Source organism: Mizuhopecten yessoensis, unplaced genomic scaffold (genome assembly GCF_002113885.1).
Source record: "Mizuhopecten yessoensis strain PY_sf001 unplaced genomic scaffold, ASM211388v2 scaffold1405, whole genome shotgun sequence".
Classification (NCBI taxonomy): domain Eukaryota; kingdom Metazoa; phylum Mollusca; class Bivalvia; order Pectinida; family Pectinidae; genus Mizuhopecten; species Mizuhopecten yessoensis.
In genome coordinates this window covers 245659-265370 of record NW_018404030.1, presented here as the reverse complement: position 1 = coordinate 265370, position 19712 = coordinate 245659, and the positions used below count along the sequence as shown (strand labels likewise).

At 36.9% G+C, this 19712-nt stretch overlaps 1 protein-coding gene across 1 annotated transcript; it reads left to right on the top strand.

Annotated features, from left to right (window-relative positions):
- The first annotated feature begins 552 nt into the window (after positions 1-552).
- LOC110461553 lies at positions 553-18963 on the top strand. The gene is made up of 4 exons (XM_021515070.1): positions 553-1507; positions 8407-8489; positions 12659-12860; positions 18671-18963. The coding sequence occupies exons 1-4, from the start codon at positions 1420-1422 to the stop codon at positions 18940-18942; spliced, it is 645 nt and encodes a 214-aa protein (XP_021370745.1). The 5' UTR covers positions 553-1419; the 3' UTR covers positions 18943-18963.
- The last annotated feature ends 749 nt before the right edge of the window (positions 18964-19712 follow it).

Below are 19712 nucleotides of genomic sequence, written 5' to 3'. Positions count from 1 at the left end.
TATACATCTTTGGAATAACCTGGAGCATTTCCCGTATGGGTCATTCCTTACAAAGATTAAACTATTATAATGGCCGCCGTCGTAAAGACTAAATGGGAAGGGTGAAATGTCTTGCAGTTCGTTTCACAATATATGTTTAAGGGAGTATTACTTAAACAACGAACAAAATTGCTTTAAAACATAGAGTAGTTGCAACAAAACAAAGATTTATTTTATGTATTTGAAACATTTCAGATGGATTCACATAGAAGAAATTTAAATGAAAGCCTAATTAAGACATGACATTTTCTGGCTATTTATTTTTACGTCTGCCTAAGTTCAGCCATTATTTACACATGAAATTAGCACACATCATTGTAGACAAGTTTATCGCCATCATCGTTGGTCTATATATGAGGTTTTATTATCCTAGGCTCATAACGGCTTTCTCGAAATGACGAGATTAACACAGAATACTGCAGATTACTTGTCGGTGTTTCACCGGAAGTTAAAAACATGTCTTGCATGGTAATCTCGTGGTGCGAGAGTTCATCAAAATATCTATCTCAATGAAGAAAACCGAGAGGGACTGATTTACGCCTGTTGTTATTTAATTTTTTTATCACTAGAATGTTGAAGAGCAACTGTATGGCTCCGCCAGGAGCTTGCGATCGTAAGTAATACCGCTAGATCTAAGGACTTAGTCAGAACAGGTGCTAGAGCATTAAGCTCTCGGTATAGATCACAAATTCGTACCGGGCTTGTACCTAGTAGTAGACAGGGAATATTCAACTCTATAAACGCTCATCAAATTCACCAAATCGCGGTCATGGCCGTCGATGATCACCATTTTGATACACGCTCAGAAAAAACCCAACTTTTAGATATTTTGAGGAGTGATCTGCGGAAGTCATTACTGGTTTAAGGCAATACATATTACTATTTTACAGGAGAAGAACCGGTGATAAAAAATCCCGCGCCGGTGCTTTTTACGAGTGTACGGTGTACATAGAATAGACTCTCCATCCTGGCGTTTCTATTGTATATTGTAGACGAAGAGGAGGAGGAAAATAGTGTACGATAACACGCTCGTTATAATGTTTAAAAACACTCGAGCTGGGTCATATGTGTGGTGAGTTTTCACTCGACATCCCCTTGCTGTAGGTTGGAGTAGTGTGGAATTTCTGGAGTCTGACGGGGCTAACAAGGCCGACACTTCAACTGGCCACTTGTGACGTTCATATTGCACTCTTAGAACACGAGTGGGTCTGACACCTTCCTCTGTCATGTTGTAATGACACATTGTCGGCAGAACGTTTTAAACAACTTCAATACAAGCGTAACCCTACAAAGGATTCTAAACGGCGGATTGTCTTAGGTCCAGATACCTCTGGGATACTATCGGGATTATAGCGGTGTACCTTGATCCCTGTTGTATCTATGATAGACTTAATCAACAGAACGATGCCTGATTTGGGAGGCGTGATCTTCTTTCTTCTTTTAAGTGTTGATTTCACCTCATCTTCAGGTAAGCTTCGATTTTTTGTCGTTGGTGTACTTAATGCATTACAAGCGACTTTTATTGATTTGACAGATGAAGCAGTGATGACTCTTCCGCAAATATTTAAAAATGCTTTTGAAAGTAACGTTACATGATTTGTGTAATGATCGTTATTCTTTCGAGGAAAAGTCATTAATGGTCAAATTCATTGCATCAATATGAGGATCTTCGAAGTGTTTACAAACAACCCATCGTTTAGAATTTCTGTTGCTGTTCACATACAGTATAGAAGATGGTGACATAAAACAAACTACAAAACAGTTTTAGAACATAAAAAATGAATTTGAATGATTAAAGGCTAAGTAGTTTGATTACCAATTTGGCAATCATGATAATCATATGGTATTTGGTAATACATGTAAGAAAGTCCACTCGTTAATAATTGAATAATTGCAAATAATTCTACCAGTTTTATTATAAAAACCTCACAACCTCGTTATACTGCCATCAGTATTGGCTTTATAAAGGGCTTTACAATATGATCAGAGGTGAAACGAATCGTTTTACAATCAATCGATATAAAGAGGTTTGACAATATACTGAGGGAGGCGTTATACAGAGGGTCTGATAGTATAGGGTGGGAGTTTGACTATTGTACAACGACTATTATTTGGCAATATATTGAGGCAAGGTTATGGAAAAGACTGACTTTATACCGAGGGAGTCGTTATGAAAAAGGTTGACTTTATACCGAGGGAGTCGTTATAAATGGGTTTGACTTTATACCGAGGGAGTCGTTATAAAGGAGTTGACAATATATAGAGGGACTCGGTATACAGGGAATTTACAATTTGCCGAAGAAGTGGATGTGATAAATTCCGTCGGATGCGTTATATAGACATGTACGGCAGAAGACATTACACAGAGGGGCATAGGTATATAAACATACCAAAGTATATACGGTTAACATCCTGTTGGCGGTAGGAGAGATGGCAAAATAAATGAGTGGCATTTTATCGAGGTATAGCAGTATAAAAGTATATTGATAAAACAATTGCTCGAGCTTAAATGCCTCTACATATACATTGGGGAGGGACTAGCACTGAGAGGGTGGGGTGAATCTGAGAGTTTGGCGAGACATCGAGACACATACGTTGTCTGGGTCATATGTATTGATTTGAATGGCAGGAGGCTGATGTTTCGTAAACTTCGTTCACAAACCTATCACCACTAGACGATGCTCGATACATTTACCGCTTTTTTAACCTCTATCTCTAAGTCAAGGTAACGCACATACTGAAGCTATATAGTTTATCTCACCCGGATGCCCGGTGTTTTAGATTGTGCCCAGTTATAGCAACTGAAAACTGTAGGTGCAGCAGTATAATTTGTAGACATTTTAAAACCGTATTCCTAATGAGACAAAGTCACAGTCAGATCTCGTTGATAACGACAATCGAAAATGTCATAGAAGTAAAAAGTAGTCGATAAGTCACAGTAGTGCTATGCACAGGGACCTGCAAATTTGTTACAGCTATAATTGGTCCTAAACTTATGTGTTTAGATTAATTTTACATATTTGAGGGGTTTAGATCGTTGGATTGGCATTTTTACCAAAAGTCGGTCTAAACCTCTAAAACATGTCAAATTACTCAGAACATCTTAGTTTAGGTCCAAATATAGCTGTAACAAATATTCAGGTCCCTGTGGTGCTATAATATTTATATTAATTCGAGGTTTTTATATACCGCTTTATCACAACCTAGTTCGTGGGTCGTCATGAAACCGGTTCACAAATTATTATCCGTGGTTACAGGGCCTTTGCAACCAGCCACTATATGTCTTGCTTCACTCCGCTACTTGAAAAACCGACACAACTCAAATATTCAATTTGCCGCTAGCTCGCCGTGAGGACGTAGGCGGTGGGCGTTTAATCAGACATTAAACAATAAGACAGCATATACATATATACCAAGCAATGGACATTCATAACATAAACATCACAAACTTTTCAGTACTCTGCGAAAAATACAGACCCCCTATTGAAAAACGTACATGTCTCAGAGATTCCCCTTCATCGAGATCAACCCGCTCGCTCAGAAAAAACCGGAGATAACCCCCGGAAATCTGCGTCCAGAGGCGGGACAACTATTATTTCCCTGCAGGATATCTCTCAAGGGTGACAGCCGGAAACCAATGTCATACTCTGTACGTTATTTCCAAACAAATATTTATAAACCACAAATACAAGCATGAAAAACGCCTAAAAATAATAAAACCCCACAAACTCCCCGCATTTACTACATGCGACCTATAAACCCATACATTGGACTGCAAACAACTATATATATACCCTGTGCTAACATCCCCATCCAAAGTTTGATGTGAACCGCGCGTCCCGAATAAGCGTCTAGAAATGACCCTATACTATATGCCCCGTGCTCACCTGTCCCGTGGACACGTGACAGCACTCGCCGCTCGTGCTCCAACTAGCAAACGAGTGCCGCACGGGACAAATAATCTCCGCTATTACTCTGAACCGCGGGGATATTTGATTCTCAACTTCATGGGGAGCATACAGCCGATGCTGCCATGTCGGGGCTCGCAGCTAGCATTCAACAATTCTAACACTACCCAACCACGTTCTCATTCATCTGATTAGACTGGAACAAGTAGAGTAAAGTATCTTGCACAAAAAAACAGCACAGTGCCGTGCCGTGACTCGTACCCACAACCCTTCAGTCACGAGCCCGGCGTCCTACCACTACACTACCGTACCCCCTTGTGCTATGGTAGTCGAATCACTTCGTTTACTGGAAATAAACATACAAGAATTCCAAGGAAGTCGATGTGTCGCCTGCCCCCGCTGGCGGGCATGTTGCCACTTGAGTGAGCAATTGATAAACGGTAATATAGGCTTGTGTATAAGTTTGGTTTGGTTTGGTTTAGTATTGTTTAACGTCCTATCAACAGCTATGGAGTTTTGATATTACTTCACAAAAAATGTAATTGGTATTAATTTTAAAAGAAATATGAACTAATATTCAAAAATATCCTCGGAGAACCATTTCATGTTTAGCTATTTGGAATACCGTTAATACATTTTTAATCTCCCAAATTTTCCGCTCTATTGCACACTGCGTTTGCCATTCTTAAATACAAGTATACATTTCCATCGTGAACATTTTATTGTGTTGGATATGGCCTTCGTGAATTTTCCTGTCCTCGTTGGGATAAACGAAGAAATATATTTATGACGCCTAACTTATTTACGTACGTTGTGTAACATCTCAAAATTGCAAGGCTTCGTCGTGCAGCAAGCACCACTTCTGTTCGTGATCATCTAATTTCAAAGTATCAATATTTTGTTATATTTTATAACCTTCTCAATAACTGAAGAAGAGCTAAATAGAAGAAAAAACACCCAAACTCTTTGCCTAATTTAGTTTTTTCCTCATCTCAAACAAGATCCGTTGCTTTAAACGAATTAATCGGCGAAAAACGTTTCTGGATCAATATGATCTCTGTTGTATTTAAAGAGAGTGAGAAATGTATTTCTAGTTGTTCTAAAACATTCTCCAATTTTGCAAACTAGTCGATCTTCTGTCAATGACCCTTGAGTTGGACGTAGTGTTCGCGTTTTGTTGTCAAGTATTATGACAGCTCCTTTAAGCAAATGGAAATGTGTGTCTGCTATTCAGAGCAAAGACTTCTAAATTTTGTTCGACAATCCTCAGTGGACCGATATCTGAGAACAGTGTGGGATTACCTACCAAGAACAACTGTTTACTACCTATGTTTTCGAGCAATCATACATTCTAAAGGGAATTTGTACAGAGACCTGCATTGTAGCACCTTTATCACATCCTTCATTGACAGTTCCTAATCCACTTTCCACTTTCCAGAATGACTTAACGTGCAATGCATTCAACCATACAAGGCTGCCCACTGCAACTGAAATGATCTGTCAATAATGGCACGAAGGGTTGTTTAATTAGTAACATCCTTTCCATTACCAGCAAAAGACGAACCCTGTATTTCACTACCTACCTTCCGTTCGCAAATCGTTCAGTCCTTCAATAAACATAGTGTAAGCTTCTTCTGAATTACTCGCACAAACCGGAACCTTTCCCTTGACATGCCTGTATCTTTGTTTCTTTGGTCACAGCCCCAAATGTATTACATGCAGGTAAATCAACACTGGTCATCTCCTGAAACCACTTTATTTTGATTGTTTTCTATCAGGGACAAATTTACTACCAGCCGCGGTTATGAACTCATTACTTAAATACTTTCCTATTTCAACGACAGATGGACGTCGAGACTATCCAAAGGATCCACGAAACATATCCAGCATTTAGTGTATTTATAAACTCTAGTAATATACATGTTCTGTTTTACAACACATGCTAACTTAAGAATGTGCTTCTCTTTTATATTGAAAGTGTCTAAAGTATCAAACAAAGCCGTCATCATATATTCGTCCTTTAAAACAAAATCTGTTGTTTTTTTCTTGTTTTTATTTTCATTCATCACCAACACTTCTTTCCTGTCGCTTGTTTAACAAATACTGACAAAGGTTTAAATTTTCATTTACAAGGTTCTATTGACAGTTCATAATCTAGTTTACACTTTCAGAATTACTGACCTTGCAGTACATTCACAAATATTCAAAACCACACAAGGCTTGCCCACTACAACTAAACTTATTTGACAATTTAGTCACGAAGGATTGTTTAATTAACAATATTTTTTCCATACTATCTATGGAAAGATTAACCCTGTAATTCACTACATTCCTGTCGCAAATCGTTCAGTCCTTCAGCCACCTCATAGACTCAATTCCTGTACAATTTAAGTTTGCAAGGACTGTTGACTCCAAGACTATCTTGAGTATCCACAGTTGATGTAAAGCGTTTTATTTATAGTCTCGAGTAAAACTTGTCCTCTTGTTGATTCATGATAAGCTGCATTCTTAGTCAATAGTGCCGATAATATAAAACAAAACAGTCATCAGTTTTGTTCTTAAAGCTTTTCGTGTTTTGTTTCTCTTGACTTTCATTTAGTACTTCCATCTTTTTTTGTCCTTTTCTCTTTCATCAGTTACAAATAAAAGTTCAATATTTTCCATTTCGTAAAAAAATCAACGCAACTCTACATGACTCAGATCGTTCATCAAGACTGTGTCTGACAATTTCTAATATCTCTTCTAGACGTTATTTGCAACATTTCTTAGTGTTCTTTTACATGCTGGTCAACCTACGGGAAGTTGTTAAATTCAACTTCAGGTCTGGAAAGTTCATTAGTTTTGCGTTTTGGTTTTCTTTCGTTCGTATTCAAAACCAGACGGATTCACTTTCACTAAAAACATTAATATTTTTCTTTTAAACACAGCCATTTTAAGTACAGGTAAATCCTACTTGTATTTAGAACAAAATCATCAACATTGCTGATGACCAGCGACAGAAGTGTTGATGTCTAAACGAGCCAATTAATGCAGTGTGTGTGAATACATTTTTTTTAATTGAACCACTGTTTAAGAGCTTTTGAAACAAGTCCTTTTACCTGGATATTAACAAATGTATTCAATTCAAATTAGTTTATTATACTGTCACATGTAAAAGGTTCAAGTATTACAATCTCTAAAATATGTCTGCTCACCCACCCTTACATCCAGTCTACTATATTAGACTTACGAGACACTCACTTTTCCCCTATCACTATAGACTGTAAAAGTATGACATATATGTACATAATTATAAATTAAAAGCTAAAAGTAGCATTTTAACATTATTAGAGTTATACAATTGGCAAAAACGTATATAAGACGTGTAATTATTTGGGCCTAGGATGTGAGATGAGCGAGAGTGTTTGGGCCAATCCCTACCGACATGTCGCCTATCTCTCATCCCAGGGCCAAACAAATACATATCGTGTGTGATATATAGAGTCCATACACACGTGGTCAAAGAGGCTTTTACCAATATAAGCATAGAGGACACTTTGTGTAGAGCCCACATACACATAATCAATAAAGCTTTGCCAATATAAAAATATAAAAATAATTGACATTAAAAGACACATTACTACTTAATTATAGAGCAAGTTCCGACGTCGATTAAGAATATTACACATGTAACAGTGAGGTGCTAGCGCCCGTTTAAATCGTCTTTTTCTCCAACATGATCAAGAAATAATCAAAAGCTTTCCAAATGTTTAGAAAGTTTTAAAAATGTAACGGTGGTGTACTAGCGCCCGTTTAAATCATCTTTTTTTTTACAACATGGTCAAGAAATAATCAAACCTTTTCCAATGATCCTTTGACTCCGGCCAGTACCGTATGTTTGACGTATCAATGGAAAATGAATCTCTATGTGCTTTTCAATTGCTATTGCCGAGCCCAACGCCTCTCTTTCCCCTTGGATGTTTGACACAATACATCGTGCGCCTTCTGGTAGATCTATGTAGAGTGCAACAGTATTACAACGAAGTTAATTGGTCTTCAGACACTTATTGCCACTATATTGTTTTGTAGTCACCTCTCCCTGTCAAAAGATATTCTGTCATGCTTATTGCAAGATTATTTCGGTATGGAAGGTGAAGCAGTCGATACTGTTGTTCTTTTTGTGAAAACAAAAATAATAATGGATGACTCCACTCCTACAAATTCGCATACGATATGTGAGAGTGCTGATCATAGGGACCACAGGCTGAACGACTTTCGTAAAAATAGAAATTTCTGGATTCACTTTCAATAAATTAATCAGTAATCTTATTGCTTTGATAGAACCAAGATCGTATTTATACGCAAATCATTAGCAAAGAAGTCCGTGTCGTAAATATGGTTATATTTATTGCATTCATTGATAACGTGAGTGATTTGTTACTTATTTTAATATATGTATAATGTTTTCTTCCTTTCGCAGCAGTGGACAATATTTTCTACCAGAACGTCAGTATTGCTTCAACAGTTGGCCTAGATTGTTATGTGGACAGTGATGATACCCAAGTAAGTATTACAGGTAAATTAGGTTATCTGGGTGTACATTTTATATACCACAAACGTACAAGTAAGTATTGCAGGTAAATTAGGTTATCTGGGTGTACATTTAATATACCACAAGAGTACAAGTAAGTGTTACAGGTATATTACCTAGGTTATCTGGGTGTACATTTTATATACTACAAGCGTCCAAGTAAGTATTACAGGTAAATTTGGTTATCTTGGTGAACATTGTACATGTATATACTACAAGCGTCCAAGTAAGTATTGCAGGTAAATTAGGTTATCTGGGTGAACATTTAATATACCACAAGCGTACAAGTAAGTGTTACAAGTATATTACCTAGGTTATCTGGGTGTACATTTTATATACCACAAGCGTACAAGTAAGTATTACAGGTAAATTACCTAGGTTATCTGGGTGTAGATTTTATATACCACAAGCGTACAAACACTCAATATATTCAGACTCGGCAATGTTTGAATCTGAGTCTTCGTTATTTATCAACATTTTCTTACCCTCATTATATATACTGCCATTATAAAAGCCCAGTCTGTGATTATTTTATATCTATAATCAACTGTTCATGCTGAAAGGTTTAATTCAGTAATATATTTCCCCTATAACATACCTTGACCTTAATATACCATCAGGATAACAATATATGTATAACATACTCATCAATTACAGGTGAAGTTAGTTTTGAACATAAACAGAATTCGAAAACGTTTTTTGCTTTATTTATATTTTGCTTTCAAAAACGTCTGTTTCCTCTGTTAAACAAAGAGGACAGATGACCGGTGTCTCGACTCTAAACCGCTGAAAACACCTCACTAAGCCGAAGTGTGCCGAAAATGTCCGAAAATGTCGAGTCATTTCGTCCAAATATAACTCAAATACTACAGGAAATCAGAATACCTATTTCACCCTTGACCTAGCACATTCTGGACTAGTGAGCTGCTTTCCGCGGTTTAGAGAGGATACACCTCCTTGCGCTCTTAGCTTGTGTTCAAAACAAACTTAGTCATTATTATTCATACCAAACTGGTGAATCTCAATCCGAAATCCCATTCCTTCTTAAGCGCGTTATAAAGAACAAGGAAAAATGTGCATTGTGAACTTTCGACCTTTGTCTGAATTGTTTTTAAACGCTGAATATCTTCTTCTGAAAGGATATGTAGACATACATGTACAATTCCTTGTTTTTGATAAAAATGAAATCATTTTCGAAATTTACTCTGTTTAATCGAAATATATGCTACGTCGTTACGAAATGCGCCTCTAATTCAAAAGAGTTCCAAATTGCCATTTCTGTAAATAGTCTATTATGACGAACCTTTAGTACATGTATATTGATTACTACTAAAAGACGTCATAGGAATCGTTCTGAAGGTAATAGTGTAACAGCATAATGAACCTGCTCCTTCTCAAAGCTGAACCTATGTCCCGGATGTACGTGTCACCGGTTTCCAGTAACGAAGGACAAGAATTGCGGAAGGCTACCACACACATCCGGACCGGATATTGACCCCCTCCACCTACCTCCATCTCGCTCCATTTTTGTGATAATGTAGAATGTGTATGAGTGGCGGTTTGTAACATAGTAAGTATGTTGAACATACATAATAAAAATGATAATAATAATAGTTCGAGGTTCTTATATACCGCTTTATCACAACCTAGTTCGTAGGTCGTCTCAAAGCGGTTCACAAATTATTATCCGTGGTTATAGGGCCTTTGCAACCATCCAATATCTCTCTCAACTCCCTGGGGGAGCATACAGTCGGTGCTGCCATTTCGGCGCTCACAGCTAGCATTCAACAATTTAAGCACTGTCTAACAACGCACTCATTTACAACTGAGTAGTCTGGATCAAGCGGAGTAAAGTATCTTGTTCACAGATACAACACAGTGCCGTGACATGACTCGAACCCGCAACCCTTCGGTCCTAAGCCGAGCAACCTACCACTAGGCTACCGTGCTTCCAGGATATGAATTAAGGATCCCCGTCCCATTACCAATATATCTCCAACCGACTGAGCTACCTGGTCAACAGAAGCGATTCGGTCAAAAAGTGCTACAATTTTACCCAAAACAAAATTAAGGAGAGGTTACTGTACATACCAAAATTCACTAAACAGGGGGGCAGGGATCCTTAAAAATGTACAACTTGCTGAAATTTAAATATGATTACACTATTAAGGTTGTAGCTTTATGGGGAAAAACATAGCAGAAAAAATATTTTTGCAGCTATGAAAGTTTATTTGGCTAAATACATACAAATATATTTTAATATTAAAATGATATCAATGTTTCTATCAGTGGAGAAAAGGTTTTTCATAAAAAGGTAAAGGTTTCAGCCTAGACTTACCCATGAACAATGGAATGAGTTACTCGGCGACATTTTGGGGAGAACAAGAAGCAAAAGGCATGGGCCCGTATTCATGAAACCGTTCTCAAGCTCAAGCATGGAATATGGGCAATTTGCATGTCCCCAAATCGAGAACTGCGGTAGTGAAAACAAACCAACAAGGCAAATTAATGAGCATAAAAAACATCAATCTTCATATAATTAAAAGAAATGGCATATTTCCAAATGAGATCATCATGGCGTCCATGACAACAAACTTACCCAAAAACTTAATCAACCTTCATATGACTTTGTGTGTTAAATTTGACCGTCAGCCGTCGACATCCGTCACGGGAATCATAATGTTAAGAGCAAGCCCGTGAACACTTAAGCAACTGAGACATCGTAGAAACGGAAGCAGTAAAGTTTACGATCATGAAATCGAAATTGTCACGTTAATCGTAAAGTCTAACATTACGGTATGGCCGTCGTTGGACGTGTTTTGGCTTTTGAATGGTCACACTATGTATGCAATTACATTAACGGCTAGAAAAAACGATGAGGGAAGCACATTGTAAACCCATTAGTGTAGATGCAGAATCCGCAAAGATATAAACATTTTTACTGATTGAAGTCGCCATTTCGTTTATTTTGGAAGACATTTCAGATTCCCAAACAGCATTCACGGTTGCACTTGACCTCCTCTTTGAACTTGATTGCAATATTGGTGGACTCCTCCGACAGAAAAGAAGTATGCCTAAATTGTAAGGCTATCATTTTAAGGAAAAATAATTATCGGGGATCGTTGTAGTACAGTGTTACTACATGAAAGTATCATACTGCCGACATAGGTTGTCGGGGAAAAATGTTATGTTCGATAGTATTACTGTATATTATTAAGTTCAGGGTGGTGTTGAAATATTCGCTAGTTGTACCTGTGTAAAGATCGAGCATTTTCTTGATATACAAAGCCAGTAAAATGCCCTCCACATCTAAGTGCGTCTCAAAAAGAATGATAGCGCAATGTACTTCCTTCAATCAATAATATAATAATTAATATAATGTAATATAGATGTGATTTCTCACATAGGGTTTAAAAAGGCTACCTGTTGATGTAGATATCGGTAATTGTTATGGTTGCCATGGTGATATATTTGGGAAACACCTTTTTCTATGATGTGCAGGTCAACTTTTTATTGTGTTCATTAGCGAGCCTTATATTTTGTCATTACCCCGGTTCCCTCTTTGAGGTCTTGCTTTCACTTTGATTTGGACTACATGTCTAGTAACGTCGATGAAGCAGAAACACCTGATCTTATTCTCCTTGTAATTTGAAACGGTCTCCATGTAAATCTATCTTTTATTTTTATTTTGCCCTAGTTTTATGGATTTTGAGTTCCAATTACAGTCTTGTTAAAACTTTGGTATTTTGTATTCTCTTCGCTGCTAAACGTTCAGAATTTAGGTTTATCGCAACAATTTGTTAAACCCTATTCAATTATAGTTTGGCCGTATGGAATACTGTGTTAAGTGCCTGTGCCATGTTAGTGACGTGAGGAAGCACTCTGAAATCGTCATCAAATCTGCGCTGTTGCAAGGAGGCAAATACACCAACATACCCTGCACCCAGCACCGAAACACACATGCACGCATAGTTTACACACATGGAGGCACGTCCTTAAATCGCCTTAGCTACTACAATGTAATAGGACGCTAAACTCAATAAAATAAAACCAATATAGAGCGACTGTAGCCAGTATTCCTCCGAACAAATCCTACTCGCTTAATTGTTCTACATGTATCAAGTGTTTCCTATGCCTTCAGATAGTGTGGACAAAAAACAGACGGATACCAGTCGTAATTGGCACAAAAGTCATGGGGTACAGGAGAGTCAAGCTAATCATGGATTATCCACGTGAACGCCGCCTCCAGATAGAAAACATCAAATTGACAGATTCTGGGTCGTATGAGTGTCTGGCAGATTCCAAAACAACACCACTTGTAATATACCAGCTCACAGTTTTAGGTGAGTATCCTAGCTACTTCATTCTCAATATTCAAGAACTCCAGAATGCTAAAATTGTGATATAAAGGTCGATGTGTTTTCTTTATTATGCTCATTAGTGGACCTTGTGATTTTGATGTCACTTCCCGAATTCGTCATGAAAAGACATGACAGAACTTTGGTTTGACCTCGATTTAAAAGGTGGTCGTATTCTCCATGCACTTATTCAAGGCCCTCCATGTTAAACATTCTACCCTAGTTTTATTGCTTTGAGTTCGACTGATGGTTTTGTTAACACTTCGGTATTCTCTTGATAATGTTCAAAACATGTTTTGTCAGGTAAGAGAACAAATGTACCACGTCGCCAATATGCCAGAAGAACAAAAATAAAAAATAAAAACCATCATTCGCACATGAAATCGATAAAACTACGGCTTAACATGATCAGTGGGAAGATGTACAGCATATCTTTAGCCAGGAGAGCTGAACAAGCTGTCCCTAAAGGGAAATCGTCTCCTGCTTCATCGGCGATACTCTCATGTTAATCTAGGTCAAATATAAGTATTGTCACTTTCGCAAAAGACAACTGATACTACTACTTAAGCAAAGGAAATGATATTAAGCGCGACAAGGCAATGGAGGCACACGACACCTCCAGAAGGCTAATAAAGAGCATCTTCCACCAAATGAGGCCCCATCATGATGTTCTCCATCAAATCCAGAAGAACTGTTATGTCAAATAATCAATAAAAAGTTCAAGAATCTCCGTCATTTCTGACAGTTAATTTTAAAAGTTGTGTCTATTCCCTCAATCGTACACATTTTTAAGTTATATTGTATAACCTGATAAAACGACAACCCTAATAGTGAGGATGTCGTATTGTTTGAGCATATACAATGTAGTATTTTTACATAAACCGCTACGCGAATTAATGCAAAGCGCACATCTCTTTCGTGCATACCATTTTACCCCCATAACAATTCTGATTATGCCTGAACTCATTTACCCCTGAAATTTCACAATGAACCTTTGAATTGGAAGTGTTCAAATGTGTCTTCAGGGATGAATGAGTTAAGTATAGTAATGCAATTATTCGTTTTCAATACCAGACTGCTGAGGTCCATTGAATGTAGATTCATCTGGACGATACTCAACTACAAAACGTAAATGTAAATATGTCTAGCGCCAAACGGTTAGTATGTTAAATTCAAATACAGAACAAGAACTGCTTGGAGCAAGTAAAATTAGTGTTTCCATTCCATCTGTTGATAAATAAAAATGTTATACATTAAAAAGACAATGTTATGAATACGTGCCATGTACATTATCTGAATGGCTTTGAAAACAAATGAAACATGTTTTCTATGAAGATGCAGAGCAGGGACTTTGTCTTTGTGAACAATGTGTTTTACTGGAAGCAAATTGCTGTCCAAATTTCGGTCTCTGTGTAGTACTTTTATTTTATTTTCTTAATTTGATATTATTATTTTTTCAATATCTTTCTCTAAGACAAGACATGATTTATTTGTGTTTATCTTGCACACGTAGTTGAATCATACACACTGTAAATTATTACATGTTTATAACAGAATATTGATTATTTTTCTATTCTACACCTCATTTTGAAATGAATGAGATTTACAAAAAATTGAACCGTATCCATCAATTCATTTTGTCTCTACATTTGTGTGTAAGTATGTACGGTTTATTAGTATGTACGGTTTATAAGTATGTACGGTTTATAAGTATGTACGGTTTATAAGTATGTTTATAAGTATGTACGGTTTATAAGTATGTACGGTTTATAAGTATGTTTATAAGTATGTTTATAAGTATGTTTATAAGTATGTACGGTTTATAAGTATGTACGGTTTATAAGTATGTACGGTTTATTAGTATGTACGGTTTATAAGTATGTACGGTTTATAAGTATGTACGGTTTATAAGTATGTACGGTTTATAAGTATGTACGGTTTATAAGTATGTACGGTTTATAAGTATGTACGGTTTATAAGTATGTACGGTTTATAAGTATGTACGGTTTATAAGTATGTACGGTTTATAAGTATGTACGGTTTATAAGTATGTACGGTTTATAAGTATGTACGGTTTATAAGTATGTACGGTTTATAAGTATGTACGGTTTATAAGTATGTACGGTTTATAAGTATGTACGGTTTATAAGTATGTACGGTTTATAAGTATGTACGGTTTATAAGTATGTACGGTTTATAAGTATGTACGGTTTATAAGTATGTACGGTTTATAAGTATGTACGGTTTATAAGTATGTACGGTTTATAAGTATGTACGGTTTATAAGTATGTACGGTTTATAAGTATGTACGGTTTATAAGTATGTACGGTTTATAAGTATGTACGGTTTATAAGTATGTACGGTTTATAAGTATGTACGGTTTATAAGTATGTACGGTTTATAAGTATGTACGGTTTATAAGTATGTACGGTTTATAAGTATGTACGGTTTATAAGTATGTACGGTTTATAAGTATGTACGGTTTATAAGTATGTACGGTTTATAAGTATGTACGGTTTATAAGTATGTACGGTTTATAAGTATGTACGGTTTATAAGTATGTACGGTTTATAAGTATGTACGGTTTATAAGTATGTACGGTTTATAAGTATGTACGGTTTATAAGTATGTACGGTTTATAAGTATGTACGGTTTATAAGTATGTACGGTTTATAAGTATGTACGGTTTATAAGTATGTACGGTTTATAAGTATGTACGGTTTATAAGTATGTACGGTTTATAAGTATGTACGGTTTATAAGTATGTACGGTTTATAAGTATGTACGGTTTATAAGTATGTACGGTTTATAAGTATGTACGGTTTATAAGTATGTACGGTTTATAAGTATGTACGGTTTATAAGTATGTACGGTTTATAAGTATGTACGGTTTATAAGTATGTACGGTTTATAAGTATGTACGGTTTATAAGTATGTACGGTTTATAAGTATGTACGGTTTATAAGTATGTACGGTTTATAAGTATGTACGGTTTATAAGTATGTACGGTTTATAAGTATGTACGGTTTATAAGTATGTACGGTTTATAAGTATGTACGGTTTATAAGTATGTACGGTTTATAAGTATGTACGGTTTATAAGTATGTACGGTTTATTAGTATGTACGGTTTATAAGTATGTACGGTTTATAAGTATGTACGGTTTATAAGTATGTACGGTTTATAAGTATGTACGGTTTATAAGTATGTACGGTTTATAAGTATGTACGGTTTATAAGTATGTACGGTTTATAAGTATGTACGGTTTATAAGTATGTACGGTTTATAAGTATGTACGGTTTATAAGTATGTACGGTTTATAAGTATGTACGGTTTATAAGTATGTACGGTTTATAAGTATGTACGGTTTATAAGTATGTACGGTTTATAAGTATGTACGGTTTATAAGTATGTACGGTTTATAAGTATGTACGGTTTATAAGTATGTACGGTTTATAAGTATGTACGGTTTATAAGTATGTACGGTTTATAAGTATGTACGGTTTATAAGTATGTACGGTTTATTAGTATGTACGGTTTATAAGTAAGTACGGTTTATAAGTATGTACGGTTTATAAGTATGTTTATAAGTATGTACGGTTTATAAGTATGTACGGTTTATTAGTATGTACGGTTTATAAGTATGTACGGTTTCATGTTGATGTGTTTTCGTTTTGAGTTTGAGTTCCAGACTTGCTTTTGCATTTTTACGATGTGGTACATTTCTTTTGTTAACAACTCAAATGATACATTCCGAAAATTGATTACATACCGTGTTTCGATATGCTTGATTTGACTATTCACAATATAATTGGAATGAGATTTATCAGTCTGGAATCATTAGATATGGTCAAGTTTGTTTTTTAACTCAAACGGTAATTGAAAACTTATTCTGCAGGTTTTCGAAAACGTCTGTTTCCTTTGTGAGAGCAAAGACTGCAAATTACTGATTCCGCCCCTTATTGGATGTTAAAATAGGGACATAAATATGACTCAGCTTGTGCCACCAGGGGATGCTGATGTGACTGTTTTCATAACACTCTTGAAAGAGCTTTATACGTCCCTATGGTATGGTATGGTGTGATATGGTATGGTATGGTATGGGTATTGTATGGTATGGTGTGGTGTGGAATGGTATGCTGTGGTGAAGTGTGGTGTGATGTGGCGTGGTGTGGTGTGGTGTGGTATGGTATGGTATGGTGTGGAGTGGTGTGGTGTGGTGTGGTATGGGTATGGGTATGGTATGGTATGGTGTGGTGTGGTGTGGTGTGGTGTGGCATGGTATGGTATGGTATGGTGTGGTGTGGTGTGGTGTGGTGTGGTGTGGTGTGGTATGGTATGGTATTGTGTGGTATGGTATGTTGTGGTATGCTATGCTATGGTATGGTATGGTATGGTGTAGTGTGGTGTGATGTGGTGTGGTATGGTATGGTATGGTATGGTGTGGTGTGGTGTGGTGTGGTGTGGAATGGTGTGATATGATATGGTGTGATATGGTATGGTATGGTGTGGTATGGTATGGTGTGGTATGGTGTGGTGTGGTGTGGTGTGGTATGATATGATATGGTATTGTGTGGTGTGTTATGGTATGTTGTGGTATGATATGATATGGTATGGAATGGTGTGGTGTGGTGTGGTGTGGTATGGTATGGTATGGTATGGTGTGTTGTGGTGTGGTTTGGTGTGATATGGTATGGTATGGTGTGGTATGGTGTGGTATGGTACGGTATGGTATGGTATGGTGTGGTGTGGTGTGGTGTGATGTGATGTGATGTGGTGTGGTGTGGTGTGGTATGGTATGGTATGGTATGGTATTGTATGGTGTAGTGTGGTGTGGTGTGGTATGGAATGGTGTTGTGTGGTGTGGTGTTGTGTGGTGTGGTGTGGTATGGTATGGTATGGTGTGGTATGGTGTGGTGTGGTGTGGTGTGGTGTGGTATGGTGTGGTGTGGTGTGGTGTGGTATGGTATGGTATGGTATGGTATTGTATGGTGTAGTGTGGTGTGGTATGGAATGGTGTTGTGTGGTGTAGTGTTGTGTGGTGTGGTGTGGTGTGGTATGGTGTGGTGTGGTGTGGTATGGTGTGGTGTGGTGGTGTGGTGTGGTGTGGTGTGGTATGGTATGGTATGGTATGGTATGGTATAGTGTGGTGTGGTATGGAATGGTGTTGTGTGGTGTGGTGTTGTGTGGTGTGGTGTGGTATGGTATGGTATAGTATGGTATGGTGTGGTGTGGTGGGGTGACCATACCGTTAGTTTTTCTCACTGCGTGTTAGTACTGTACGTTTATGATTCTTGGGGCCATTCCATTTTATTTTTATTTTTTATTTTTTACTATCTTTATCGACAATTCGGGATGTCTACATGTTGCCAGGGCCCTTCTTTAAACAGTGTATGTCGCATTTAATTCTCCATGTCCTCCTGTTCAGTTACGATGTCTATGCATCTATCCAGGAAGGGCGGAATTGATTAGCACACCAACCGTCCCTTGACTGTCTGCAGTATTAAGTGCAATTTTGCGAAATGTCTCTATGATTTTTGACAGCGGACTTTACTGCTACGCCACACCGAGGCTTAGTGAGTTGTTTTCAGCAGTTCAGAGTCGAGACACCAATCATTTACACTCTTTGCTTGACTAAGGAAACAGAAGTTTTCAAAAGTTCTCAAAATAATCTTTAGATTACTTTTCGTGTTCAAAACAAACTTAATACTTAATTCACAATATTTGAAATGCATCATTGTTTTTCGTTAAGACGTCAACTCGCTTTCAGTTTTTAAATTTATTTCTCATTAACAGCAAAAGAAGACCTCATAACGACAACAACAATAGAGCTACCGGAAGTGACAACTGAAACACGAGACGCCATGACAACCACAGAAAAGGAAGTAAAACCAGATCGGACTTCGATGGAAGTGAAACCTACTTCCGCTTTGACACAACAACAGCAAAATGTTGGCAACGGTGTTGAAGAGAAAGTTGTGAACACGAAAGGGAGGGGAGAATGTTTGGGACAAAATCTTACGGTGCTTTTAACAGTTTTGTGTATTGGGTATCTGATGCGTTTATAGAATAAAAGTTTGTTACAAAAATAGATAACTTTCTCTCTTAAAATATACATGTAATCGACTAATATCATCTTTATCGAAATAGAAAGTAAAACTGCTCAGGGATGTTTCAAACAAGTAGTAATTTTAGTGTTTTGTGGTCGTTTTCATTAGTTTGTCAAAATGGTCAAAGCATGAAATTTTTGAGTGACAGATATAAGCTTGTCGAGTCATGTTTAATGATGAACGGATTTCTATCTCCCAACACAAAAGAGTTCATTTTAGTTTTCACCGTTAAGAGTGATATATAGTGTCTTTCTATTCGTCACAAGTAACGGACCACATCATTACGATCATCTTTATGTTGTATGAGTATAGGAAAAAAATGCATGTCATAAAATGGAATTATGTGAACAATTTTTCTGATAGTGTTTTCATTAATTCATTTAAGATTATTGGAAACATATTGGAAGAGTCAACAAAAACCGAACACGATTTAGGAAGCGACATAAACCAAAGGACATGCGTTAAAATGATGTAATGAAATAGTTTATATACACATACATGTATATTTATTTCATGACAATTTACATGCTGTGGAGTTATTTCGTCACAACTACAATTAAGTCTACACAATTATCCGGAACAGTTACCTGCAGGCTTAAACTCATCCTCGATACTCAAGGGGTTGCGATAACTTACACTCACTACATCTCTTGAATATTTCATGACAAAATGGAGGGCTCAGTGTGTTCCACATTGCGATTGATGCAGGATGACAAGATTAATCTTTA